This window comes from Podarcis gaigeae (assembly GCF_964106915.1).
Source record: "Podarcis gaigeae genome assembly, chromosome: 1".
NCBI classification, from domain to species: domain Eukaryota; kingdom Metazoa; phylum Chordata; class Lepidosauria; order Squamata; family Lacertidae; genus Podarcis; species Podarcis gaigeae.
Window position 1 is genome coordinate 20,273,635 of NC_139678.1, and position 27,513 is coordinate 20,301,147.

The following is a 27,513-nucleotide window of genomic DNA, read 5'->3' on the forward strand; positions in this document are numbered from 1 at the left end:
TCTCCATGTGCTTTTTCTGGGGGTTCTCCCAACCCTTTAAAAGCCCATTTCATGGGCTGTGGGGGTACACAGGGGAAGGAGAGTGGGGGGAGCCCACTGCGCAAGAGGACGTCCATATGCTGGCAGGGTTCAGTGGGTGAATCCCGTCCAATATATTTATAGCTGTATCAGACTTGAATGTTGAATGTATTGGATCTGGATGGAAACTTCCCACACTGGTTTAATGTTTTTAGTCCCTTGGTTGGAAGACTTTTTTCTGTTGAGGGCCATATTCTGTCCAAGGTAACCTTGTATAGTCCACCATTCACTCTTTCTTCTTTAAACTCTATGAGATCTTGCAGTGGGCAAGGTTGAAGCCATTGGTAGGTATGGCTGGAGAAAAAAAGAATGTAGTCCCTTCTTTCTCTCTCTCTCACTCTCCCCCCCCCACCTCATTCTTTCCCTCTTCCTCCCATTGCCTTTTCTCTCTTTCTCTCTTTCTGCCACTTTTCTCCCACTGATCCCCTTTATCTCTCCACACCTTTCAATGGTTAGCAGCCTGCTGGGGAATGAACAGGCAGCTCTTGCCAGAAATCTGAACTGAAGTTTCCAGTGGTCTTCTTTTCCCTCTCTTCTTTTTTAAAAAAAATTTATTTATGCATTTCCCACAAATTTTATACAGACATGATACATTGTCCATCACATACAGTATCACTTCCCTTAGGACTTCCCAAGTCCATCTCTCCATGACATTCTATGCAAACCTTATTTCTGCTTCATATTCTGTTATTCCACCCAATTTGATCTCATGTGTTTCCTTTGTTTAATATTAATTGCTGCTCATGCAGGTCATACCCCCCCCCACTTGCTGGGTAAATGGAGTGTTATGTCTCCGGAGATGTTCTCCGAAAGACTTGCACCCTTCTTTTATCTGTGTTTCATCTTTATTTTTTATTTTCACGGTCATAATTGCTAATTCTGTCAATTCTATCAATTTATTCTGCTGTATGTCTTTCGTTGGTATTTCTTTTTCTTTCCATTCTTTTTGCATAAACTATTCTAGCTGCAGCGGTTGTGTGTAAGAAGAGGTTGAATGTCTTCTTTGGGATATCATCGCTTATTATCCCTAGTACGAAGGCCTCAGATCTTTTGTGAAATGCAAATTTAAAGATCTTTTAAAAATTCTATATGAATCTTTTCCCAGTACTCTCTAGCATACTTGCACAACTACCACATATGCATCAGAGTTCCATCTACCTCTTGACACTTCCAACATAACTTAGACCCCGTTTTTGTACATTTTTACCAGTTTGCTGGGTGTCAAGGACCACCTGTACATCATCTTATGTACATTTTCCTTGATAAGATAACAGGCTGAGAAATTAATGGTTTCCCCCCATAATTTTCCCCAGGCAGATATTTCTAATATCAATTGCCCATTTAGTCACTGTTGCCTTTACCATCTTGTCTTTGGTTTCCCACTCCAATAACAGTTTATATATTTTAGAGATTCGTTTATCATCATTTCCTATTACAATTTATTTGAATTCTGAGCCAATTTCCCCAAATCCATTTTCTTTATCTTTTTAAAATAGCTCACTCAATTGGAAGTAGTGGAACCAATCTGTAGTATAATCTTGTAGCTCTTCTCTACCCCACCCCCAATTCACTCTTTTTTCTTTAAACTCTATGAGATCTTTATAAGTAGCCCACCTTTTATCCACGTTTATCCTTTTCACTGATACCACCTCAGTAGGGGCTAATCCCCTTGGGGTTTTCCTTTCTAAGAGGTCCTTATGTCTCAGCCAGGCGGTGTACAGGCTCCTTCTTACTACATGATTTTGGAAACCTTTATGTACCCTTGTTTTGTCATAATACAGATATTATGCATGCCATCCATAACGTAAGTCAAAACCCTCTTTTCCCTCATTCCATTGCTCCATCTATTTTGTCCCTCTCTAAAATAAGCCACCCCATAAGAGGACTTCTCTGCACACCTCCTGTCACTGCCATTTATCCTTTCTCACAGAGCTCCGTCCCCCTGCATAAAAGTGTGAAGGTCCACAGGGGTCCTGAGGGCACCCCAGCATTAGTCCAAAGCAGGCGAAACAAAAAGCAGTAATTGCAAAGTATTAGTAAGAGAAGTGGAAGGACCTCTCAAACCAATACTATCCAGTTTTGAACTCATATCCAAGAGCAGGGGTGCCGGCTTGAATAAAATATTGTGGGGGCCCAGGTAAGCCCTGCCCCACATAATCAGTCACATGACACAGTGCACACACACCATTTGAATGGGAATGCCCATCAACTTTGTAGGGGCCTGTCCCCCTCAAATATTTTATTTTGGGGGCCGAAAGGAGTTGACTCCTACGTCCACATGTACAGTGAAGAAGCCACAGATTTTCAGATTCCCCTCATAATCTAAATCCCATTCAAATATGTGGGCCACAATCCTATATTTGTTTATCTCACAGCAAGCCCCGTTGAACTTAATGGGACTTCAGTATAGCCTTGAAGTCCCCGTCAAAAATGGGAACTGAATACATATTTGAAAGGCTTGACATTCTCTGAGAGGAAGCGTGGAGGTGGAACAACTCTTTCTGCCCCTGTTGTCGTCTGTCTATATATAGAGTTGTGCCCATGAAACGACTTGGCAAAGGTCGCCGTGCCATACCTCCATGTGAAATGCGATGTTTTCCAACTGATATTCCCGTTTCAAGTCAGGCATGTAAGCATGATGTGTCTGTGCTCTGCAGTGGAGCAGGAAACAAGGTGTCTGTCTCTGCTGCAAAGAAACAAAACTAAAGTCCAAACCCTTGGCATACGCTGATTTAGAAGGTGGCGGGGGGGGGGGGGGTAGGATGGAGGAAGGGGAGAGAGAGGGGGGAGTTCTTTTGTGGAACAAACCCAGGCTGAAAAACAAGAACACTGGCGTCACCCAAGGTTTGGCTCATGCTAAAAATATAGCACATTTATTAAAAATATATATTTATAAACATCGGTTTGAACAGACACAGATGTCAAGCAACCGAGAGAGAAAAGGGACGTCAGGTAACCTTACTTTGCTCAAGGTTTTACCCTTTGGTGGCTCAGGCAGCTCAGCGGAGTAGCTGGTTCCCCTCCCCCCTACCTTGTGATTGCACCATATGTTCATTTTAAGTTAAAAACTGGAAAAACAAAGAGCGAGAGAAAGAAAAGCTTGCTAGCTTCGATGTAAATCAAAGAAAGGAGAGTAGAGAAGATGCGGACTAATGGGCATGGAACATAACTTGGCACAGATATGCTATATATTTGTCACTGTTTATAATAGTGTCCAGTCTTTGGCTGTATTGAAAAGTTTTGTCCATAGTGGGGGGTTTTCCCTTGACCCCCCTATCCAAAGCTGATACTTACAGATTTGCACTCATTTCTCTAGAACAGAGAGAGAGAGAGAGAGAGAGAGAGAGAGAGAGAGAGAGAGATGCGAGTTTTGCTTGTAACTGTGTGAAAAAAGTCTTGTTCAATTAATTGTGCTTCAACCTCCAACGCCCTCGGGCAGAGCTTTTATGACGTCTTAATATACTACAGAGTCAATTCTCATTAAGCCGTGTGTCAATAGCCGGCCACGTTTGCCATCACCTCTTGTCAGCTGTCTCCCCCGCTTTGCGTCTGCGGCTCACAATGTCGTGTAGATGTACACAAAAATGATCACGACGAGGTTCAGGATTGTCCCGATAATGCCCAGCATTGCCAGGATGGACTCCTCTTTGCTCTCCTTTTCCTGGTTGCCTTTTTCTTCTTCATTTCCACTAGTGATTACCATCTTGGTAGCCAGTTTCTTAATCCTTCTCCTCAGGCTGACCTACAATGTAAAAAAAGAGAGAGAGAAAGAGGGAGCAAAGCAGAGAGTCAGAATACAATTGCTCTATTTATGAATTAGTGAATGGGCAAATTCTGTCAGGGTCAGTTCCTCGTTTTTCCAGACTTCAGTTCTCCACATTTTCACATCAGCTTGCAATTTTTAAAATTAAAACTAAAAAGGCCTCGTGAAAATGCTTCAGTACCTGAGGGCGATATTTACCACACTTCTGTATGCAGTTTTGCATGAAAGGCATGTTTTTGCAAAGCAACACCCTCAAATCTAATGCATTGTGCCTATTAATAAAAGCATTTTGTGCATACTTTACACCAACTTATTCATTTTTCTATGTATTTATAGACTGGGGATCTGCACTGTGAAATTTTGGAGAAAGATGAATTCTGAAAGATGGCTGTGTTTTGGTTTGCATATTGTCTTGAAAAGTGCAAATTAGGTAACTTCACTTTTACTTGTAAACGAGAACTGAATTGAATTCCCACCCTCCCATCCCTTTGTGTTGAATACGTATTCTGTAGTTGACCTCCTTTGCAATGTTTTATTTTGAAATCTTTAAGATAACATTTTAGTTTTCTGTTAATTTTCTGTTAATTATGTTGCTCTGACTGTATACTCTATATTTGACTTTCTTCAGAAATGTTTGATTCTGGATTGTTTTATTGATGTTTTAATATGCCGTAAACCACTTTGGCATTTTTCTTAAACGTATATAAATGAAATAAATAATAATAGTAATAACCCCTATAAAAATGAGCATCTCTTATACTGATAATAGTCAACCAATCATTCTGCAAGCCAGCTAGATGTTATTTTATTTTATATACATGATTTCTTTCCCACACTTTACCGTAAGGTCCACAGTGGGTTACAACAATATAATTTTAGTTTTTAGTTTTGAGAAACTGAAATTGACTGATTTGTCTATTCCTAAAAGGAACAGGAAGGCTAGTTTTCGACTGCATAGGGTTGCAAATAAACCAACCCCCCCAAACAAAAATGGCCTGGCTATGGGGTTTTTGTGTGTGATGCTACAGACGAATAGAAAGCTTTTGCTTGTTTATTTATTAAGTGTGCATCCCATCTTTCCACATTTGAGCTCAAGGTGGTGTATATGGTTCCCCCTCCCTATTTTATCTTCACAGCAGCCCCATTAGGTAAGTGGGGCTGAGAGTTAGTGACTGGAGTAGAGTCATCCAATGAGCTTCTTGGCCAGTGTTAGAAACTGAGATATGAAAGCTAGGAGCTAAATGGCACCTTAAACATGGATAATGGGCACAACAATGGAATGTCTAGGTGCACTTTTTAATATAACCAGAATACAAAGCTGAAAATGTATGAACGGCAGCTAAAATATTATGTTCATTTTTCACATGGTCTAGTCCTTCCCCTGGCCAGCCCCCTAATATCCTTAAGAGGGTCACTTCTCCAGTCTTCAGAGAGTAGCTGGAAGTGGGGAGGCAGAAAAAGGTCCTCCTTTCCTTTCACTGAAATCTTAGGCGTAATACTGTGCCCAGAGCTTAGAAACTGCTCAAGCTAATGAAATTCCCTGTCGCAAAATGCACCTAGAACAATGGGAGTCTCAAATGGTGTTCATGGCTGAATGGAGATTCAAACCCTGGTCTCTCAGGTTCTAGTCTAACACTCTAATGACTACACCTCATTGTCTCTTTTTATTTATTCTTAAACAAATAAATAAACCTTGCCAGGCTTCACTTTGATATGACGAAAACCACCCTGGCCCCCTGTTAAGCTGCACACCCAGACCATCTCTGGGCTCTGTAACCTGGATCCAAAAGGGTTCATTTATTAGCCTTTCCCAGGTTCTCAGAAGTTCTGATTTCAAGATCTGACACTCTGCAGCAGCACAGGTGAGGGCATAGCAGAACAGGCTTGGCCAAATCTCATTTCTGCTAATATAATCAGGGGGAGGAAAACAATCCCAGGAGGTAAACAAGAGTCCCCTGCCTTTTTTCTATATTTTCCCTGCACAGAAAGAAAACTACAATGACTTTCTTATAAATAATGCAGAATAAAACCAGAGATGGAACTGTTTTTCTCTTTGTTTTTGTTTTTCCTTCTCCTTAATATAAAATGAAACATTTGCAGCATGGACAGCCACTGCTGGTGGGATATGGTGGTGGACAGGCCCACTTTCTGAATCTGCAAGCTCTTTAGGACAGTGAAACACACACACACACACACACACACACACACACACACACACACACCCATGACTGATATTTGGTCTCTGAAAGGCAATCGCATTACGCCAAGTTGCATCCACAACTCAGGCGGCTGCATATCCATCACTGAAAGCAAGGCAGGATCTCGACCCACCTGATTTTGCCATGGTTTCATCCCTAAGACCCCCAATTCTAATAATAATAATAATAATAATAATAATAATAATAATAATATAAAAAAACCTTTATTGTCACTACACCACCTGTGTGCAGTGAAATTAAATGAGCACACACCCCCACTCAGTCTTGTTCGCGCTCTGTGTGCTTGTCAGAAGTCAATTACACCACTATTTTTTTTCATTCAGCAGCCCAACAGCGCACGGATAAAAACTGTTCTTTAACCTGTTGGTGCGGCTGACTATACTTCTGTATCTCCTGCATGAAGGTAGGAGATCAAAGAGGTGCTGGGCAGGATGTGAGTCATCCCTAAGAATTGTCCTTGCTCTCCTGAGGCAGCAGTCTCCTGTGATATCATCTAGCGAACTCCAAGGATAGCCCATGATGTCATATGCTGTATTCGCTACCCTCTGTAGGGTCTTCCTGTCCGTGGCTGTCAAACCAGTGTACCACACTGTTATACAGTATGAAAGGACACTTTCTATTGTGGCCCAGTAGAAGGAGATCATCAATTGTTGTTTGATATTGTTCTTTCACAAGACCCTGAGGAAATGGAGTCTCTGTTGGGCCTTCCTAATCACCTGGGTTGTATTGATTTTCCAAGTGAGGTCTTCACTAAGGCAAACTCCCAGGAATTTAAAGGAAGAGACTCTCTCCACACACACACACCTGATATACAACGGGGCTAGTTTCTCTCTCTTCCTCTGAAAGTCCAACGCCATCTTCTTTGTCTTGCTGATATTTAGGTGCAAGTTGTTCTCTAGGCACCATGTGGAGACTTTTTGAACCTCCTCCCTATATGCTGATTCATCTCCACCTGTAATTAGACCCATTAAAGTGATATCATCCACAAACTTAATAACTGCAGTGGATGGATCAGAAGAAATGCAGTCATATGTATACAACGAGTACAGGTAGGGACTCAGCACGCATCCCTGTGGGGTGCCAGCGCTGAGCTTCAGAGAGGTAGTTGTAACATTCCCAATCCTCACTATTTGTGTGTGATCCCTCTGGAAGTCTTTAATCCAATCACAGATGGAAGGGGAAAGATCCAGGTCCATCAGCTTTTTAATAAGAATGTCCGGAAGCATGGCATTAAAAGCTGAGCTATAATCAATAAACAGCATTAATTCCCCAGTCTCTCCAGATGACTCGCTGCAAGGTGAAAAGCTGTGGGTATGGCTTCGTCTGTGACCTATTTCTCCTGTAAGCGAACTGGTGTTCATCAAAATCCGGTGGAAAACATGTCCTAAGGTGTTGAAGAACCAATCTCTCAACCCCTACCCAGGCTGGTAATATTCTTACAGAAGTTGGGAGTCACCCTCACTCTCTGCCGAGTGACAGCAAGACTCCAGGGGGTTCCAGGTGCTCACCCAGAGCTTGTGCTCTTTTGGAGAATTGAAGACACAGTGGAGACTGTCGTAGCTTTAAGAAATATGATTTATTCACCCATTTACACCTTCAGTCTGTGTGGCGGGAGCCCAGATCTTACAGCGTGGTCATTTCAAGAGGGGCTTGTTCCCCACAAAGGTGAAGCATGTAGCATGTCTATCGTTATTCTGTAAGTGAGATATGTAGTGGATTCTTAATGAGTGCCTGGCTTTAGGTCCTGCACAGCTGAGACATGCTCAAGCCCTTTTGCTAAATTTTCACACTGTACACTTGCCATTTGGGCACAGGATTCCTTAGCCCCCAACCACACTTACTGCGTAGCAGTATTTGCAGCAAATAACATGTAGGGAGTACCTGATCTCAAACAAGCCCACCACAGGAAAGATACATCCTGGTCCCTATGAAAAAAGAAAGAGCAAATAATGGATATTCCAAAGGATATTAGAAAATAAGAGAGAAGCAGGAAATGTACACTAAAGAGAATGGGGAAACAGCTCTTTAGGATCCCAGGGATTCTTATTGTCTGATTTCCAAACAACTAACTTGTGTGGCAAGGCGTCCCCCCTGCCCTTTAGACCCCCCCCCCATACCAAAGGCATGACAACTATTAGAGAGCCAGTGCGGTGTAGTGGTTAAGAGTGGTAGACTCCTAATCTGGGGAACCGGGTTCACATCTCCGCTCCTCCACATGCAACTGCTGGGTGACACTGGGCCAGTCACACTTCTTTGAAGTCTCTCAGTGCCACTCACCTCACAGAGTGTTTGTTGTGGGGGAGGAAGGGAAAGGACAATGTTAGCCGCTTTGAGACTCCTGAAGGGGAGTGATAAAGTGGGATATCAAATCCAAACTCTCCTTCTTCTTCATCTTCATCTTCGTCTTCATCTTCATCTTCTTCTATTATTTTGTGTAAAACCACATCTTTATTGACTACAGATGTAGAACCCATGACTTCTGGCTAGCCTGCCAGAAGGACTTACATTGGGTTCAACCAGAAGTGGGCAAGTCCCTGACCTACATCAAGGAGTAACTCCCCCACTGGATTGCACCTGTGGAGTGTTGTGGCCCCACACTCACACCTGGACATCCAGACAGAAGCATCTCCCCTGGATCCCTTTAATGGGCTATCTCATTTTTGGACGGACCAGGCGGAGACTACAACCTCTCTTCCATCCAACACTATGCCTACCCAATGCCTAAACCACCACTTGAGCAAATGCTAACTGCCAAACCACCCATATCTGAAGCCAAAACCTTCAGCCTTCAACAGGTGGGAGCAACCTGGATGACCTCATTTTGCAGAAATCACTGAGATGGGTGATTTTGCTTCATAACTCTCTTTCTAGGATGACTAGAGACTTAAAAAAAAAAAAAACACCCTCAGAGTTTGGAGCTCCTGCTCAGGTGTGCCAATGAAGGACTTCTTCTGTGCCATCGTGCCTACAGATGCCACGTTGGTGTCCTCTGTCACATATCACAGGTCTGTTTCCTGATCTTTTCCCCCCAACGTGGCTGGTCAACTTGGCATCAGGGGCTGAGGCACATTTGTTTTGTTTCCTTGTCACTGTTGAAGGAGTCAACCACCAGCTTGCTTTTAGGAAAGTTTCCCAACTGCAAACTTCGAACAACCTCTGCGCTTCAGAAGATGGGAGCAGCAGCACATTTAAAAGAAATGATAAATAACAAAGGAATATTCCTTTCTTTTGTCTCATTCATACGGCTCAAGCCTATGCATTCCCCAGAATCTTCTCTTCCCTACTTGGCAATTTGATCACTGCTGGTGCCTCTCTTTTTCAGGAGATAAGGGGGACTCAGCACTCCAACAGCATAGGAACTCACACACCTCTTTACCCCTTCCTTCCGGGGGTTACTTCAGTTTGCCAATCAAAGCAGGTTTCGGTTGTATATCTCTCATCTGCAGAGGGATGAAACTATCCTCCCAAAATTAATGCTCCCTTATCTCTTAATGTGTCATCACAATTAATAGCCTAGGGATAGAAAACATGCTGAAATTTCTGAACAATTTGCCTGGGAGATCTGCGATTGTGTATGAAAGCACACAGAACTGGGGGCTGATAGTCAAGCTAGACTGAACAGAGGTGTGGGACAGATCCTCATTTTTCGGTCTTTTTTCATGCTCCGTTCAAATAAAGGGAAAGCTGCTCTTGATTTACACCACCGGCAGATGTGGCCTTTGGGAAATGGTTACCAAAGAAGAGGCCTGACTTGTTTTGCAAATCATCAGATAATGCATGCCAGCATAATGTTGAGCCTGGTCCAACATGGTGTCAAGCAAGTTTCTGCGATGCGATAATTAATTACTTCTGGCGCTGCGGTAGCTGTGAGAGTTGAATCCGTTCAGTTCTCCACGGGATAAGCTTTCCTCGTGCATCTCTCTGGAGCATCTTAATAAATTATTGCTTTTAATCTCAAATGACATCATTCCCACAACTTTTTCAAGTGCAAGCCAAGGTGCCGGCAACATTCAGAGCCTGTCTCAAAAAAGTTGAAGCATTTCCTCTCGGATTATTTGGGGGGAATGCATTTCCAGGGGGTGCCCAAATGGTCTTATTCATGAGCTACTCTCTGTCTGCAGGGTTGCCAAGTTTTAAACCAGCCACCGTGGCACTGTCCTTAACAGCAACAATGTTGTGTTTCCATACATGATACTGAAATTAGAAGCACAAGAGCATGCCAGACCCCTTTTCTGGTCACTTGGCAGCCTTATTCCTCTGGTGCTTGTTATCGACTAACGTAGGCTAATGATTTCTCTTGGACCAGGGGGTACAAGTTTGTAAGTTTGCTGGGTTCATTCTGTGGCATGACTCCTGTGCTGTGCAACAAGCAGAGATTCAACTCTTCTCCTGCTCTAGCTCAGTTGGTTAGAGTGTGGTGCTAACAATGCCAAGGTTACAGGTTCGATCCCTGTATGAGATGACTGCATATCCCTGCATTGCAGGGGGTTGATTTGATGATGCTCAGGATCCCTTCTGACTCTGCAATTCTATGATTTCTATGGTTTCCAGTAAGGTTAATTCATAGTATAGTCTAGCTCAGTTGGTAGAGCATGAGATTCATAATCTCAGGGTCGTGGGTTCAAGCCCCACATTGGGCAAAAGATTGGATTGGATTAATCAGGGGTCAGCAAACTTTTTCAGCAGGGGGCCGGTCCACTGTCCCTCAGACCTTGTGGGGGGCCAGACTATATTTTGAACAAACATAATGAATGAATTCCTATGCCCCACAAATAACCCAGAGCTGAATTTTAAATAAAAGAATACATTCTACTAATATAAAAACACCAGGCAGGCCCCACAAAGAACCCAGACGTGCATTTTAAATAAAAGGACACATTCCACTCATGTAAAAACATGCTGATTCCTGGACGATCCGCAGGCCGGATTTAGAAGGTGATTGGGCCGGATCCAGCCCCCAGGCCTTAGTTTGCCTACCCATGGATTAGATGGTCTTCATGGTCCCTTCCAACTCTACAATTCTATGATTCTATGATAGTAAATACTTTCCATTTTTTTATGCAGCTATTCAGGGCCTGGGAAGGTTCCTACTAGGGTTGGAAAAAACTGTTGTGCACTCATGGGTAAATCAAGGTGCTTCTAGATACAGTGGTACCTCAGGTCACAGACGCTTCAGGTTACAGACTCCGCTAACCCAGAAATAGTACCTCAGGTTAAGAACTTTGCTTCAGGATGTGTACAGAAATCATGCTCCAGCGGCACGGCAGCAGTGGGAGTCCCCATTAGCTAAAGTGGTGTCTCAGGTTAAAAACAGTTTCAGGTTAAGAACGGACCTCCAGAACAAATGAAGTTCTTAACCCGAGGTACCACTATAGTTGCTGTTTTCAGGTAGGAGTCGATCACATACCAGAAAATTCAGGTTGCACAAATGCAGTTGACTGCAATAGCAGTGGGGTGACAATGCTCCCCTGAGCTCCGGTTGGTTGCACTGCTGCTGCTTACAATAAAGTGGAGGGAGAAGCAGTGGTGCGCTGTGCCTGGTGCAAAAGCACCATCAGGATTCCACACTGGCCCTTTCGTGTCTATATATATGAAATAGAATGGGGTTGGTTATGTGAGTCTTCCCACATAATGGGCACCAGCTCTTTCCGTGCAGCACCAATTCTCCAGAAACAGATCCATCCAATAGGCTTTTGCACATTCTCCCAGCCATGCAGAAGCCTCTCAAGGAGGCCTTAACTGTGCATTGGAATGGAGGACAATATTGGAAAAATGGATTACCATTGGGCAATTGAGCAATCAGTTCAGTAATGTGCTAGTTGTTAAACTACTTGACTCCATCATGCATTAATATGTTTTTGACTTTCTTTTTTTCTGCTATTTCTTACCCACCCTTCACCCTAAAATCTCAGGACAAATTGCATAAACTAAAATACCAGGCTTATCCATAGAGTTTAATGTGGATAGGAGGCTTTCTGTACCTCTGTTAATTCACCATTGTTTGTATGCCATTCTCTTCTAAATCACTGCCTTCCCACACTTTCCCTCCCCTGTTCTGGACTTTCTTATACCCCAATCCCTTTTGGAGTATCCCTTGTATGAGAAAATCTGTATTGAGGGAAGGGAAGTGTGAGAAGGCAGTGATTTAGAGGAGAAGGTCCTATGGAAAATGGAGAAATAATGAAGGTACAGGGAACTTACTATCCTCATTAACCAACAGTATAGATGAGCCCACAATCACAAAGAAGAGCTGATTTCCTTCCGCATGTTGGATCCGTGGTTCTTCCCATCTAGCACTTACAAAATACCTCCCTCCCCTCTCTAGTAATAAGAGAATAAGAACAGCCTAGATCAGCCTTCCTCAACCTCCCATAATCCTTATGTTCATTACTTATAAGCCACTTAATATGCAAAGTCCATAATGAGTTTGTATAAAATCCAGTAAGATAATTAAAAAAGAAAAAGTATATACATTTAAAGCCAAAAATACAAAGAAATGCCTAAATAAAAAGCAAAAAGAAGTTATCAAAAAAGCATTCAGTTAAATATCAATAAAACATAAAACATAACCGTGCGATGAAATGCCTGTTTAAAGAGACAGGTCTTTAGGAGTGTTTAAAGTCTGCCACAGTTGTTGTTGTTGTTGTTGTTGTTGTTGTTGTTGTTGTTGTTGTTGTTGTTAATTCAATTTATATACTGCACTATAGGTAAAAGTAAAGGACTCCTGAATGGTTAAGTCCAGCCAAAGGTGACTATGGGGTTGCGGCGCTCATCTCTCTTTCAGGCCGAGGGAGCCGGTGCTTGTCGGTAGACAGCTTTCCGGGTCATGTGGCCAGCATGACTAAACCGCTTCTGGTGCAATGGAACATTGTGACGGAAGCCAGAGCACACGGAAACGCTGTTTACCTTCCCGCCACAGCAGGACCCATTTATCTACTTGCCCTGCCGTGCTTTTGAACTGCTAGGTTGGCAGGCGTGGGGACAGAGCAACAGGAACTCACAGGGATTAGTCACGGGGATTCGAACCGCCAACCTTCTGATCGGCAAGCCCAAGAGGCTGAGTGGCTTAGACCACAGCACCACCCACATTTCAGGGCAGCTCACAGAACTCAGGGCGGTTCACAGTTCCTGCCTCATGAACTGCATATGGAACTGTGTTCCAGAGAGTGGGTGGAACTCTGACCATTGGTCATGTTGACTGCGATGGATAAGAATACCACAAAACCTGGAATGTCATAGTTTTCCCATCTCTGGTTTAAAAGATAAACCCATCAAAAGTTTCAGGTGATGCTATGGGTAAATGTGTCTGGCCATTAACCAGAAGATTGGGGGTTTGAGCCCACCAAGGGGCAGGATTCCTGCATTACAGGGGGCTGGACTAGATGAATCTTGGGGGCCCTTCTAACTCTACGATTTTATGATTGGGGCTGTCAAATAAGAGACGAGCCAAAGGTCTGGGATGATAGGAGTTGCAGTTTAAAACATCTGGAGAGTACCAGGTTGTGGAAGGGGGGCTGCCCAAACCCACTAAACAGCAAAAGAGCCATTTGGGTGGAAAGGAAGGATGTAATTAACAACAACAACAACAACAACTGTAATAGGGTCAATTGAAATCTGGCTACAAAATGTTGCTTTAGAGGAATGTAAGGCAGTCAAATGGGCCAAGGGAGAGACATTCTATGACAGCATAAAGATTGCAAAGTCTTCGTCATATCCTTCAGCACACAGCTGGGAGGGAATTGCTGTGGCCAAGAAGTATGATGAGAATAGAAGCTACTTGAGGACATGCGGGAGAGTTGGCTGCAAATTAAAGAATTTCCCCTGAGTCAGAAAGGTTCTCGGATCTCATAATGGTGAACATCTCCATGCCAGGAAATAAACCTTTTTTCATTTCCTGAAGTTCAGCAGCACCTCTAACCCACATAGGCAAAAAAGAAAAGGACTCCTGGACAGTTAAGTCCAGTCAAAGGCGACTATGGCGTTGTGGCACTCATCTCACTTTCCAGGTCAGTGGCCAATATGACTAAACCGCTTCTGGCACAATGGAACGCTCTGACGGAAACCAGAGCACACAGAAACGCCATTTACCTTCCCACCTATTTATCTACTTGCACTGGTGTGCTTTCAAACTGCAAGGCCAATCCCTCCTCCCAGGGAACTCTGGAAAATGTTGCTCCATGAGGGGAGTAGAGTGTCACCTAACAACTCTCAGCACCCTTAACAAAGGACAGTTCCTGGGGGAAGCCATGACTGTTTAAAGCATAGCCTCCAACATTTCTCTGATGAAAATAGGCAGTGCTTTTTTTGTGGAGGGATGCAGGGGTACACATACCCCTAAACATTTTGTGAATCTTTGTCCATTTGTCTATTTACTATATTTATTTTTCCCCATTTTGAACTATAAAATGGTTATTTTCTTGAGTCAAAAATGAGAAAAAATGCACTGAAAATAGGGATATCCATAATAATAATAATAATAATAATAATACCCTACTGGGTATTATATTGGGTTGCCCCAGCCACTCTGGGGGGCTTCCAACACATATAAAAACATAATAAAACATAAACATTTTTAAAAAACCTTCCCTATACAGGCCTGCCTTCAGGTGTCTTCAAAAGGTTGTATACAGTGGAACCTCAGTTGTCAAACGCTTCAGAAGCCGAACAATTCAGAAGCCGAACGCCGACAACCCGGAAGTGAATGCTTCCATTTTCAAACGCACCTCGGAAGTCGAACAGCTTCTGAGGTGTGTTTCTCTATTTTTAAAAGGAATTTGCTGACTGGCAATTGCGCCCCGGTTGTCTAATGTTTTGGAAGTCGAATGGTCTTCTAGAACAGATTACATTTGACAACCGAGGTTCCACCATAGGTACTTATCTCTTTGACTCTGGAGCCGTGTGACTCCATACCATACCCTCAACATTTCTCCAATGAAAATAGGGACATCCTAAGGAAAAGTGAGACATTCCGGAATCAAATCAGAAACTGGGACAGCTTTTGTAAATCCGGGACTGTCCCTGAAAAAATAGGGACGCTTGGAGGGTCTGTCAAAGTGGTATGATAGTGCTTTCAGTGTATGGTGTGCTTATGGCCTGTGTGCTGCTTCCTAGTAAAAGAGTTGTGAAATAATTTACAACCGGGGGGGGGGGGGAGGGGAGAATGCAATAAGAAAATCACATCGACCCATTACAGGCCTGGGAAAACAAAAACACCTGTGCCTGGTATCAAAGCAATGAGAAGGGGCAGCATTCCATAAATGGGGGCTACCACAAAGAAGTCAATGCATGCTATAAGTTGCAGTAGACTCCCATTCGTGGAATGCTGAGAGCTTGTGACACACTGCCCATCACCACAAGGAACAAAAGCAATCAACGCCATAATGGTCAAAAGCTGCGGAGCTTGATCCAGAGTCAGATTTAGAATTTATTTCTCTTTTCTGCAGATACTGAATTTGGGTCCTGCCAGCATGGCCCAACGCTCATGGCAGCTAACGATAAAATAAAATTAACACGCAGCAATTATGCACTCTAAGGATAATGCCCTCCAAGCCAAAACTCATTTGAACTCTGTGATGCTGTTCAGTGCACATCTTGACATCCGACTACAGTATGCAAAATCCACACCACTGCGGAGTGGTGAACCTTTGAGTTTTTGATCACAATGAGCATTTAATGCATTTCCTGATTTTCAACAGGCCCCTGCAGCAGCTGCATCTGAAAGCTTCAGCAGGCGGCCTTGTTTATCTCCATGCTCTAGAAACCTCTGCCTGGTGATTTCTGCAGATCAAGCTTTCGTTAAAAGATAGGGGAACAGGCCAGGCTCCCTGCTCAATTATTTCATGCAGTTCTTTAATAAATGTGTACCCTGCCTTTCAGGGTAGAAAACCCTCCCAAGGAGGCTAAGAAAGGTTCAGGGAAACAGAGACGCAACATTAAGAGCACTGCAATCAAAATTAAAAACCAAACCACTTCTTTGTCTATTAGTAAATGTGTATCCTGCCTTTTCCCACAAAGAAGCCCCGAGAAACCTGTACAAAACTCAGGCAACCATATCACTGTTCGGCTCCATCTTGCAGAATGCTAGAACATCAGTAATCCAAGGAAATTGTCAGTGGATTCAGGATAGACAAAAGAAAGCACTTTTTCATGCAACACAGTACAGTGGGCCCACCACATAACGTGTAAATTGTGTCCTCCCTAAAAGAGGGCACATCTTGGGATAAGACCTGGAGACTGACCTCCTGGTTGTGGGTGGGTCTGTTGAATAGCCACAACACCCGATTGGTCCCTCATTGCTGGGTTTAATCTGGCTTATGGGGTGCAGTCTTAACGGATTGAGGGACCTATATAAACCCATGCACATGACCCAGAGCTTCCTCTTTCGGCTTGTGCATCAGAACACCCGCCCACCTCTCCCTACTTTTAGGGCATTTTGTGATTGACCTTGCTATGCCGTCATGTGTCGTCTGTCGTTGGGACAGGGGCACGGCAGGAATTTCCCCCACTTGGCTGATTGGCTATAGCCATTTAGGTTTCGCCTGCTGAGTAGCAATTTGTCACAACTTGTAAGGTTGCGGATAGGCACTGGTTCAGGTGATAGGGATGGGAGAACGCTCTCGCCATCCCTATGTGAAGAGTATTCAGGGACTCCAGGGACTCAACTTGGTTTGGTCAACCCCCAAAAAGGGGTTGTGCCCGTGCCTGAGTCCAGGGGAGCATCTGAGGAGTGAACAGAGTCTGCTCCCAGGCTTTTCACCTTGCTCAGGTGTTCACCCTTGGCTGACCAAGATAGAGCTCTGGGTCAATGATAGAGCTCTGGGTCAGTGCTACCTGCAAGGGTGCAGAGAGCTAGTCAAACCAGAGTCTATGCAACCACTCACTTTTCTGTAATCAGTAAAGCTGTGGCCTAAATTGTGCCAAAAACCAAAACTAAAATTAGTGTCAAATGTGTATTTAGCGGGGAGGTCTCTGGGTCTGAACACGCAACCTGCATACGTCAATGCAATCTTAGGGACATGGCCAAAAAGTAAGCAAATAAATAAATAAATAAATAAATAAATAAATAAATAAATGGAGAGTATGGGAAAGCTGTTGCACCTTCCAGGGTCCTTGTGTGCCCTTCTCAATGTGGATTTGCATGAGAGGGTGTTGGATAGCCACACCCACTTTTGGGCAGAGGGTTGACCAGGGCTGAATGCAGCTTTCAGGCTAGAGAAGTTTAGCTTACCTGTAGGGTGAGGATTAGACAGTTTATGTAAATGTATGTTCAGATATGGACTCTCCCTCCTTTCCTTTACCTGCCTTGTGCCCCACAACTAACTAAATGATAGACCTTTCCCAAGGGTTGGGGTTGGATGATCGCATATGTGTTCTGTTGTTCCTCAGGTCAGCACCCGTGGGGTGAAATGCCCTGCTGCTGTTCCACTTGCAACAAAGGTGCCTGCTAAGGTAAGGGGAGGTGATATTCTGTCACTGAGAGCCAGTGTGGTGTAGTGGTTAAGAATGGTAGACTCATAATCTGGTGAACCAGGTTCGCTTCCCCGCTCCTCCACATTCAGCTGCTGGGTGACCTTGGGCAGGTCACACTTCTCTGAAGTATCTCAGCCCCACTCACCTCACAGAGTGTTTATTGTGGAGGAGGAAGGGAAAGGAGATTGTTAGCCACTTTGAGACTCCTTAGGGTAGTGATAAAGCGGGATATCAAATCCAAACTCCTCCTCCTCCTCTTCTTCTTCATGTCCTCTTCCCATCCTATGTCCCTGCACCGATGGAGAGACCCTCCAAAACAGCACAAAGAGTGGCATGGGAGTTGCTGCATGGGGGAAGGGATGCCTCCACTGGATCAAAATCAGCTATGGGACCAAAATGGCGGCATTGGATCTCACCTACTGGAACTTCTCTTCAGAACAACCCTGTAACGTCACAAGACTCTGGTGTATCGTCAAACATGAGTGTGTTTCAGAGTCACCCTGGGTGCTTCCAGACAGGTACTTAATATTGCAGAGGTGTCAGTCATATAATGCAAATGAGTAATCAGCAACAGTTTCCCCCCCCCACCCCATATATATTTTTAAAAAATCTTATGGAATTTTCTGCATGAAGAGTGTATCTGGATTAAATGGGGTGGGAGGGATACAACCTGCCATTTTTATGCCAAGGGTGTCATGCGGACACTGCCAAAGAAAAAAAGTTGTTGGTTATCTGTAACACCCATCTGGAAGCACCCTATAACTCTCCTATGCAGGGCTGAATTCTCTGCTGCTGTGGAGAATAGTCTCCTCTCTGCAATGGTGGCCAGACTATATAAAGAACATATTTGAATGTCTCTTGAAATGCAGCATATACATTGCAATGCCTCAAGGTCATGGTAGGTTGCACCATTGTACATGATGCATCCTGACATGCTCTAATGTATCATTGGTAATTGAAAAACAGCGACTATGTAAAAAAGGAGATAAAAACAAGAATTTGCCCCCAAAGCAAATTATATCTTGCCCCTATCTTGCAATGGCGGTATCCAGGCACCATTATAGTGGAGGTGGATCTGAGCTTATTATTATCAATATTTATTAAACTTATATAGCGGCCTTCATCAGAAGATCACTGGGTGGTTTGCAGTATAACAGCACAAAAATACATAACATAATAACAAACAAGCAAACAAAAACCAACAATATTTCTCAACACCCATGAATAAAATACGTAGCAACAGTTCCCTCTCTTGCTCTCTTTTCATGTTTCCCAGCTACTGGTTTTCAGAAGCTCGCTGCCTGAAGCTAGAGACAGTAGTATACAGTGGTATCTCCGGTTACATACGCTTCAGGTTACACAAGCTTCAGGTTACAGACTCCACTAACCCAGAAATAGTACCTCGGGTTAAGAACTTTGCTTCAGGATGAGATCAGAAATCGTGTAGCGGCGCAGCAGCAGCAGCAGGAGGCCCCATTAGCTAAAGTGGTGCTTCAGGTTAAGAACAGTTTCAGGTTAAGAACAGACCTCCAGAACAAATTAAGTTCTTATCCCGAGGTACGACTGTACAACCAACTCAGCTAGTAGACACTGATAATCTCATCTTTATCTGGTATTCAGGGGCATCTGCCTCCATCAGCAAAGACAAAACCCAGCTATCCTCCTGGCCAGTAGCCACTGATAGATTTATGGGCCATGAATTTATCCAATCCTCTTTTAAAGCCACCCAAGCAGGTGGCCATCACTGCCTCTTGGGAGAGTGAATTTCACACACAGCACAAAGAAAAGTCCTTCCTCTTGTCTATTTGGAATCTTCCACCAATCAGCTTCAATGGATTACCACTGGGTTCTAGTGTTACAAGAGACGGAGAGAAATGTTTCGCTATCTACTTTCTCTTGACCATCCTGCATACATGTTTGTCACCCTTTCTTGCCTCCGTATTTCTTACCAAGTTCAAAAAAGGCCAAGCATTCCTCAAAGGGGAGCTGTTCCAGCCCCTCAATCATTTGGGTTGGCCTGTTCTTTCTGCTTCACACCTGAAAGCCATCGCCTGGTGTCTCCATCAACTAGTAGGGCTGTCTTTAGCAGATGCGGAGCCGGGGTGCAAATATCCGCCCAACGCCCCCAAAGTACCACGGATAGTGTTGGGTAGACGTAGCTGCGCACTGCCAGTCATCCGGGGTGCGGAACTCTCCCCCATGCACTGCGGGCATGGGAGTGAAGTTGCGCCCCTTCCAACCCTCTAAGGGAGGAGAGCGCAACTTCCCTCCCAAGCCTCCTCGGGAGGAGAGCGATCCCCGCAGAGGCTTGGGATGAAAGCTGTACGTGCGCTAACTTTATGGTTGGCGGGGCACAGCTGGCAGGCATGCAGGGAAAGGGGAGGCCGCCGGCAAAGCTGCACAGCTCCCCCACCTGCTGGGGCGCCCCTGAGAGGCCAGCTCCCTGGCGCGATGCACCACTAAGCCCTATGGGGAAAACGGCTCTGATTGCCAGAGCACTCCAAGTTAAAGATTCCCTAGCATATAGCAGACAGATGCCAACAACCACAGGGGGTTGGGAACCTTATTAAGTATTATGAGTAGAGCCAGGTGCAAAAAGGGGATGGAGGACAGTGCAGTAGGCTAGTTTCTATGCACACTGCTTCCTATCCTTACCCAAGCAAGGAAGAGGCATTATCAGAGTTCTAGAAAATATCCCAAAGAAATCTGGGGTGTCTGGGGAAAGTTCTGAGGGCCAGCTAGAGAAGTCTGGGGGCCATATTTGCCCCCTGGGCTTGAGGTTCCCTACTTCTGATTTATGAACTGGCTTACTAGCAGTACATGTGAAAAAGGACTAGGGGTCTTGGTGGACCACAAGCTTGAAATGAGTCAACCATGAGATGCAGCGGGGGGGGGGGGGGGGAGAAAAGCTAATGCTTTTCTAGGCTGCATCAACAGAAGTATAGTGTCCAGATCAAGGGAGGTTCTATTCACACCTGGGATACTGTGTCCAACCACAGTTTAGGAAGGATGTTGACAAGCTGGAACATGTGCAGAAGAGGGCAACCAAGATGATCAAGTGTCAGGGGTGCTGTCAACAGCTCACTGGCTATCTGCCTAGTGAAATCAGAGAGAGAGCTTTTCAGCTACTTTATTTCAAACCACAGAAACACAGGAAGACATGGAATGTACATCCTCACACTTGAACCAACATTGAGTTTGGATTTGATATCCCGCCTTTCACTCCCATTCAGGAGTCTCAAAGCGGCTAACATTCTCCTTTCCCTTCCTCCCCCACAACAAACACTCTGTGAGGTGAGTGGGGCTGAGAGACTTCAGAGAAGTGTGACTGGCCCAAGGTCACCCAGCAGCTGCAGGTGGAGGAGCGGAGACTCGAACCCGGTGCCCCAGATTACAAGACTACCGCTCTTAACCACTACACCACACTGGCTCTCGTTGCTCAGAGTGCCTCCCTGGCAGTTACTTCCTACCATTCAGACCCCTCCTGCTGCCTATGGTGGCTGCTAAGGGAATTTCTCTGTTTGGCTTTCTGCTCTGAAACATGAAGGGCACGTCTGATGCTAGGGGAAGCAGGGGGCTCTGGCAAACTCTCCAGAGACAGCATGTTACTTGGCCACAGTACTGTTTCTAACACATCTGACTCCTGTCTCTGTTCACTGTTATCTTGCTCCTTATGGGGTGTGACCCATCTTAAACCACCACAATCCTACGTCCATGCTCTCTCCCCCTTCCTCCTTTCTGGAAGGATCTTGGAGGGGGGTGGTCTCCGCTCCTCCTCCTCATCTGCCCAGTCCGTGACATCAAGGGTCTGGAAACCAGGCCATATGAGGAACAGCTGAAGTGGATGGAAAAGAGGAGACCAAGGGGAGATATGATATCTCAAGAGCTATCACATGGAAGAGGGAACAAGTTTGTTTTCTCCTGCTTTGGAGGTTAGGACTCAAACCAATGACTTCAACTTACAAGAAAGGTGATTCTGACTAAAGATCAGGAAAAGCTTTCTGGCAGCAAGAGCTGTTTGACAGTGGAACAGACTCCCACGAAAGGTTGTGGACTCTCCTTCCTTGGAGAGGAGGTTGAATGGCAGTCCATCATGAATGCTTTAGCTGATTTTCCTGCATTGCAGAGGGTTGGACTGGATTACTCTTGGGGTCCCTTCCAACGATTCTATGATTCTATATACTGCTCATCAACCAAGCAAAGCGAAAAAGCTTTACCTACTTCAGTGGCACTCTAGGCTATGAAGTAAGCATGTGACCACACCGCGGTGGCTGAGATGTTATTTTTCATTGAAGGCAGTGTCGGCCGGTGGAGAGAGAAGAAACAAATCTATAGTGATGTGGATTGAAATGATGGCCGTGAGTGTGTACAAAACAAAAGTACATTGAAGGAATTGTTCAACAAGAGCTTATCCTGCTGAAAATATTACTCACAGAAGGTTGCCAAGGTCTGTGTCATCTTAGATTATCTGCAATTCAATGCCAGCTACACAAGTTAGAACCACCCAGGGGCTCTCTACTCTTAGGCAGAAGGTCACTAAACACTAACAGTTGATCTATGGCTCCTGAGACATAAAGAAGGAGTCATAACCAAAATATAACAATGCATAGTTTTTCTTTCCTGGCCTCTTTTCATGATCCTTCAAATAGAGGGTCGTGCTGCTGTCTTCCCTATGAGCACCATGATCAGTAGTTCTAGGGCTGTCTGAGGGCAAAAATGGTATACGTCTGTTCTCCAAGTAAACTGGGTAGTGGTGGGCAAGGCTGCAAAGGCTGCATTCCTTTATGGGCACCCTTCCAGAGGCCACAAGCCGCACTGTGAGTGGCAAAAGTGGGCGGAACCAGAGCAACAGGTGTGGCAGAAGAACATAGGAAGAGCCTGCAGGATTGAGGCAATGGCCCATCTAGTCCAGCATCCTGTTCTCACAGTGGCCAACCAAATGCCTGTGGCAAGTCGGCAAGCAGGACCTGAGCACAGGAGCACATTTCCCACTTGTGGTTTCCAGCAGCTGATATTCAGATGCATTACTGCTTCTGGAACGTGGAGGTAGAGCATAGGCAACACTTTCCATTATACATCAGGCTATGTTTCAGCCAAGGCAAAAGCCGAAGGTTTACATACAGACACATAATCATAATCAACCATCTATGTGAGCAAGAGGCATTGTCACAGCCCAAGTCAGGTAAGAGCACATGAGAAAGGTGCAGAGCAGGGCCAGAAAAGGAGATAGTCTGGGGAGAGTGCAAGGGGCTGGGCACAGAGGCCTGTGAGATGGGAAGTTGCAGTCATCCTCCAGACCTGAAAATCCTCACCCCTGGCCTGCAGTAACACCTGAACAAGCTATGACTCCAAGCTAGTTGTAGACTCCAAACTAAGACTTACATGTAAGCTTGCACAAAATGGCAGCCACCCATACTGATCCCATCTGGATTTTCTTGACGTTAGTCCTACTGCATTCAATGGAGCTTTCTGCTAAGTATGAGTGTGCACAGGACTGTATGTGCAACCTTCAGGAGGAATTTAGCATCATGCTAAGGTGATCGTTCCATCAGGGCAAGGATTTGGGCTTGCCAGATGGGATGATACCCCCTCTCTCCCCCCCTGCACTGTTCTAAAAGTTCTCCTGACTCTCCTGAGCCATGTATTTTTTTTTTGGGGGGGGGGTGTAAGTGGCACACAGAAGAGAATGGGGAGAAATCCTAGTTGTTCAAGCAAAGGTCCTTGTAATGGGCTTCTGCTGAGGGAACTCATGAGTTCAATCTGGTCCTTCATTACAAGAAAAACTACCAGCAGAGGAGCTAAGAAGTTAAAGCTCCAAATTTTTTTTTGCAAAGCAGCTAGCTTTAAAAGACAAAGCAGAAAAGTAGAGAAACAAGTTTAATGCTTCTGACTTTGCTTTTAAGATAAAAACTAGAGCAAGGGCCAACAGACTCTAAATCGCAGCAGAGCTGACATTCAAGTTGAAGTAGAGCACTCTTTTTAAAAATATGTGTTTGCCCATTGGATTTAGCAACAGAAGCTTTCCTTCCACTGGTCCAAAATTTATATTCCTTTTGCTTTGTGGAAGCGTCTATTGGGACACATAAAATTGCCCTTGGGCTGTAATTACACCAGCTTCCTTCTTGTGCATACGGAGAGCGTCATCAAATGTAGGGAGACCTGGAGGCAGAGCTGTTTTCAGCCAGAACTCGCCGGAATTCAGTTCCAGCACCTCTCAGGTGGGCGCCATTGCCATCCAGATTGAAGGGGTATAAATAATAAGTTGTTGTTGTTGCTGTTGTTGTTCTAAGAGAATGAGGGAGCTGTTCATGGTGAGTTCTGGCACCTCTTTTTCTAAAAAAAAATAGCACTGCCTGTAGGAGTATCTGAGCAGAACTGTGAAGAAACTGGGCTTGTAGCTACTGTAACAGGACCAGTGGTCAGGGATGATGGGAGTTGTAGTCCCAAGACATCTGGAGGACCGAGTTTGCCTATGCCTGTTCTAAAACCTCATTTGCCCTCTTTTTCTTTTTGGCAGCCCTAAGAACAGAAGAACTACCTTCCAGTATCAGGCCAATGGCCCATCTAGTCTAGCATTCTGTTTTTATAATGGCCACCATAATGGCTGTGGGAAACCAGCAAGCAGGACCTAAGCAGAAGAGCATTCTCTCCTCCTGCGGTTCCAGCAACTGTTATTCAGAAGCATGGCTGCCTCTGACATGGAGGCAGAGTGTAGCCATCATGCCTAAGAGTCATCAGTAGCCATCAGACTGCCATTCACCCCAGTCAGAATAGGGATTCCTCCAGGGACTTTTGCTTTCCTTCCACTTTGATGTTGTGAAGCCAAAATAAACCCTCAGCAGCTTCTGGCAGATGAAGATACTTTGGACCAGGCATAGGCAAACTCTGCCCTCCAGGTGTTTTGAGACTACAGTTCCCATCATCCCTGACCACTGGTTCTGTTAGCTAGGGATGATGGGAGTTGTAGTCCCAAAACATCCTGGAGGGTCGAGTTTGCCTATGCCTGCTTTGGACGTATGTATGCCACTAACAAAGAATGCAAGGAAGCATGGCTAATCTCTAGCTTCTTCATGAACTACCATCTCCACAGGTCACTGGGGCTAATGACCATCACCTAAATCTAGACATTGCCTCTTTTATGCCTCAACTGCTTCTTTGTATGGAATTTCTTCTAGAGATGAGAGAATCTGCCAGTTCAGTTTTCTCCCAGTGACTCATTTTCACAGCCTTAAGTTCAGTTCTCCACATCTGCACATCGTGAAAGTTTGCCATCATTTTAGTGTCAATTTCTTCCAATACACACATTTTTGCATGCAATTTTGCCTAATATACACATTTCTCAAAGCTTTTCTCTAATATAATGCCTTTTTTGTTATTTTCACCAATATGTCCATCTCTATGCATTCTTTACTTTAGTATATGCATTTTGTACACATTACCTGGCTGGAAAACTGCGCTGCAAAATTTGGAGAAGAGGGAATGTCAAAATGATGGCAGTGTTTTGGTTTGCCTATGGTTGTGGATTAGGTAAACTTTAAATGCAGGCTGAGCTGAATTTATTTCCCAGCCATGGTTTCTACCTTCCCAGCATAATGACTAATATAAACATCTCATGGTGTGCTGTCATATTACAAGTTTCCTCTCTCTGCCTTCATTAGTAGTTGCCGTTGATGTGGAATGGGATGGAGGTGCTTCACTACATGACGATGGCATTTCACACTATATTTGTTTGTTGATGTGATTCCAACTTCAGAGAGAGAAAAACCTCACCAGCACAAATGAGCTGGGGTTTGGAAAGCCCAGACTACCTTTGTTAAATCATCAGAACAAGCGAGTTCTACAGATGACATGCCTTTTTATATTCTCTGCTGTGATCAGGAGAGGTATGGTGATCAGCAGCTATGGTTGGTCACTATAGGGAAGACATTTTTTCATGTAAAGAGTAGACATGGGGTAGCCAACATGGAGTCTTCCAGATGCTGTTGGACTACAACTCCCATCAGCCCCAGCTGGCATGGCCAATGGTCAGGAATGATGGAAGTTGTAGTCTGTCAGCCTCCCCTGGAGTAGACCCACCTCTTCCCTGCTTTAGGTATGAACCGGGCAGATACATGCACATCTGCTTCATCACGTTAGGTTTTTTTTAAAAGCAAAGCAATGAAGCCATTGTTACTCATTGTGAACATACTCTTCTTTTCTGTTCTGCTTTGGTCTCTGGACAAACAAAAATCAAGATAAGAGACACTAATTCTTATAGCTACGGATGAGGAAAATCCATTCTGTTTGCATTTCCAGGTGAACTTACTTAATTCACAAGTTCTGAAACAATAAGGTAAAGGTAAAGGGACCCCTGACCATTAGGTCCAGTCGTGGCCGACTCTGGGGTTGCGGCACTCATCTCGCTTTATTGGCTGAGGCAGCCAGCGTACAGTTTCCGGGTCATGTGGCCAGCACGACTAAGCCGCTTCTGGCGAACCAGAGCAGCACACGGAAACGCCGTTTACCTTCCCGCTGGAGTGGTACCTATTTATCTACTTGCACTTTGATGTGCTTTTGAACTGCTAGGTTGGCAGGAGCAGGGACCGAGCAACGGGAGCTCACCCCATCGCAGGGATTCAAACCGCTGACCTTCTGATCAGAAAGTCCTAGGCTCTGTGGTTTAACCCACAGCTCCACCTGCGTCCCACCCACCACCAGTGTCCCACCCTCCGAAACAATACAAGATTCAAAATACAGCTAGCCTTCAAAATTCGCACCTCTCTGAATTTTGCAATGCCATTCTATAAGTAAGCAGTATTTACAAAGGTGCATATATTGTGTGTGGGGGGGTGCTATTGGCTTTGTTTGTTTTTGCTTTATTGTGTATTTTATTTTTATTTTGGATTTTCATTTTGGATTTTTCTGTTGTGAACCATCCTGAGATATTCAGATGAAGGCAGTACAGTCATTAAAGAAATTGGAGTTCTTGTTGAAAATACACTGAAAAGGATATACCAAGAGCTCTGGCCAAAAGTTTCAATATAAGGAATAATTCCTACTCGAGAGTTGAAAAGAAAAACGTGTATATTCTGCTAAGAATAACAGTTTTAAACTAATAGTAAATTTATACACAACATATAAGTGTGGCAGTTTTAAGATAATAGTAAATTTAAATACAACGTTTAAGTGCAGAAATAATGTAGTTTCAAATATGCAGTGATATAGTATAAAGGTACATAAAATACCAGTACACAACAATTGTTTTATACAAGTCTCAATGGCAGTCAAAAAGAGTCCATATTATATAAAATCAGAATAAAGAATAAAGAATCAAATAGGGCCAAAAAGAAGTATCCGGAGTGTGAATCAGATGTACGACTCAGTAGTGGTGACCAGGACAGGGCCCTGTTTCGGAGTAAACGCCTTCTTCAGCTCGGTTTTTTAAGGACTATAATTCTGTTGGAAGTCTATATCATTCAATTCTTTTATGTTTCTTTTTCCAACATGCGTCTTAGATAATTGAATCCAAATTTTCTTGCATTTCTCTGTGCTTTGGGATAAGAATTTTTGGGTTGCGTGCTGTGGCGACCTGGAAGTAATGGAGCGCGGGTTTCACCGCTTGCGCATGCGCAGACGGTCAAAATGACGTCATGCGCATGCGCAGGAGCGGCAAATCGCGACCAGCGCATGCGCAGACGTGCGGACGCAGGTTGTGTTCGCTTCTGGATGCGAACGAGGCTCCGGAATGGATCCCGTTCGCATCCAGAGGTACCACTGTATACAAATTTAACAACAACAACAACAACAACATCTTGGGGGAAATGTGCATTAAAATGACTATATTACTGAATTAATACATACATACATACATACATACCCCACCCATCTGGCTGGGTTTCCCCAGCCACTCCGGGTGGCTAAAAAATTAATCCTGTAAAATATGTTCTATTGGGGGAAATTGCTTGCAAAACTGTAGATTAGTTAAAACAGTAGAGGAGAAATTTC

General features: G+C 44.4%; 1 protein-coding gene across 4 annotated transcripts in view; it reads right to left on the minus strand.

The window, feature by feature from the left end:
• Nucleotides 1–2,923: 2,923 nt before the first annotated feature.
• Nucleotides 2,924–27,513, minus strand: part of TUNAR (transmembrane neural differentiation associated intracellular calcium regulator) — a 58,989-nt gene continuing 34,399 nt past the window's right edge. For all 4 annotated transcript variants that reach the window (XM_083739015.1, XM_083739013.1, XM_083739012.1 and 1 more), the window contains one exon: nt 2,924–3,820. In XM_083739015.1, the coding sequence (XP_083595141.1) occupies nt 3,635–3,781 (147 nt within the window). In that variant the 5' untranslated portion in view covers nt 3,782–3,820 and the 3' untranslated portion in view covers nt 2,924–3,634. The remainder of the gene's footprint in view (nt 3,821–27,513) is intronic.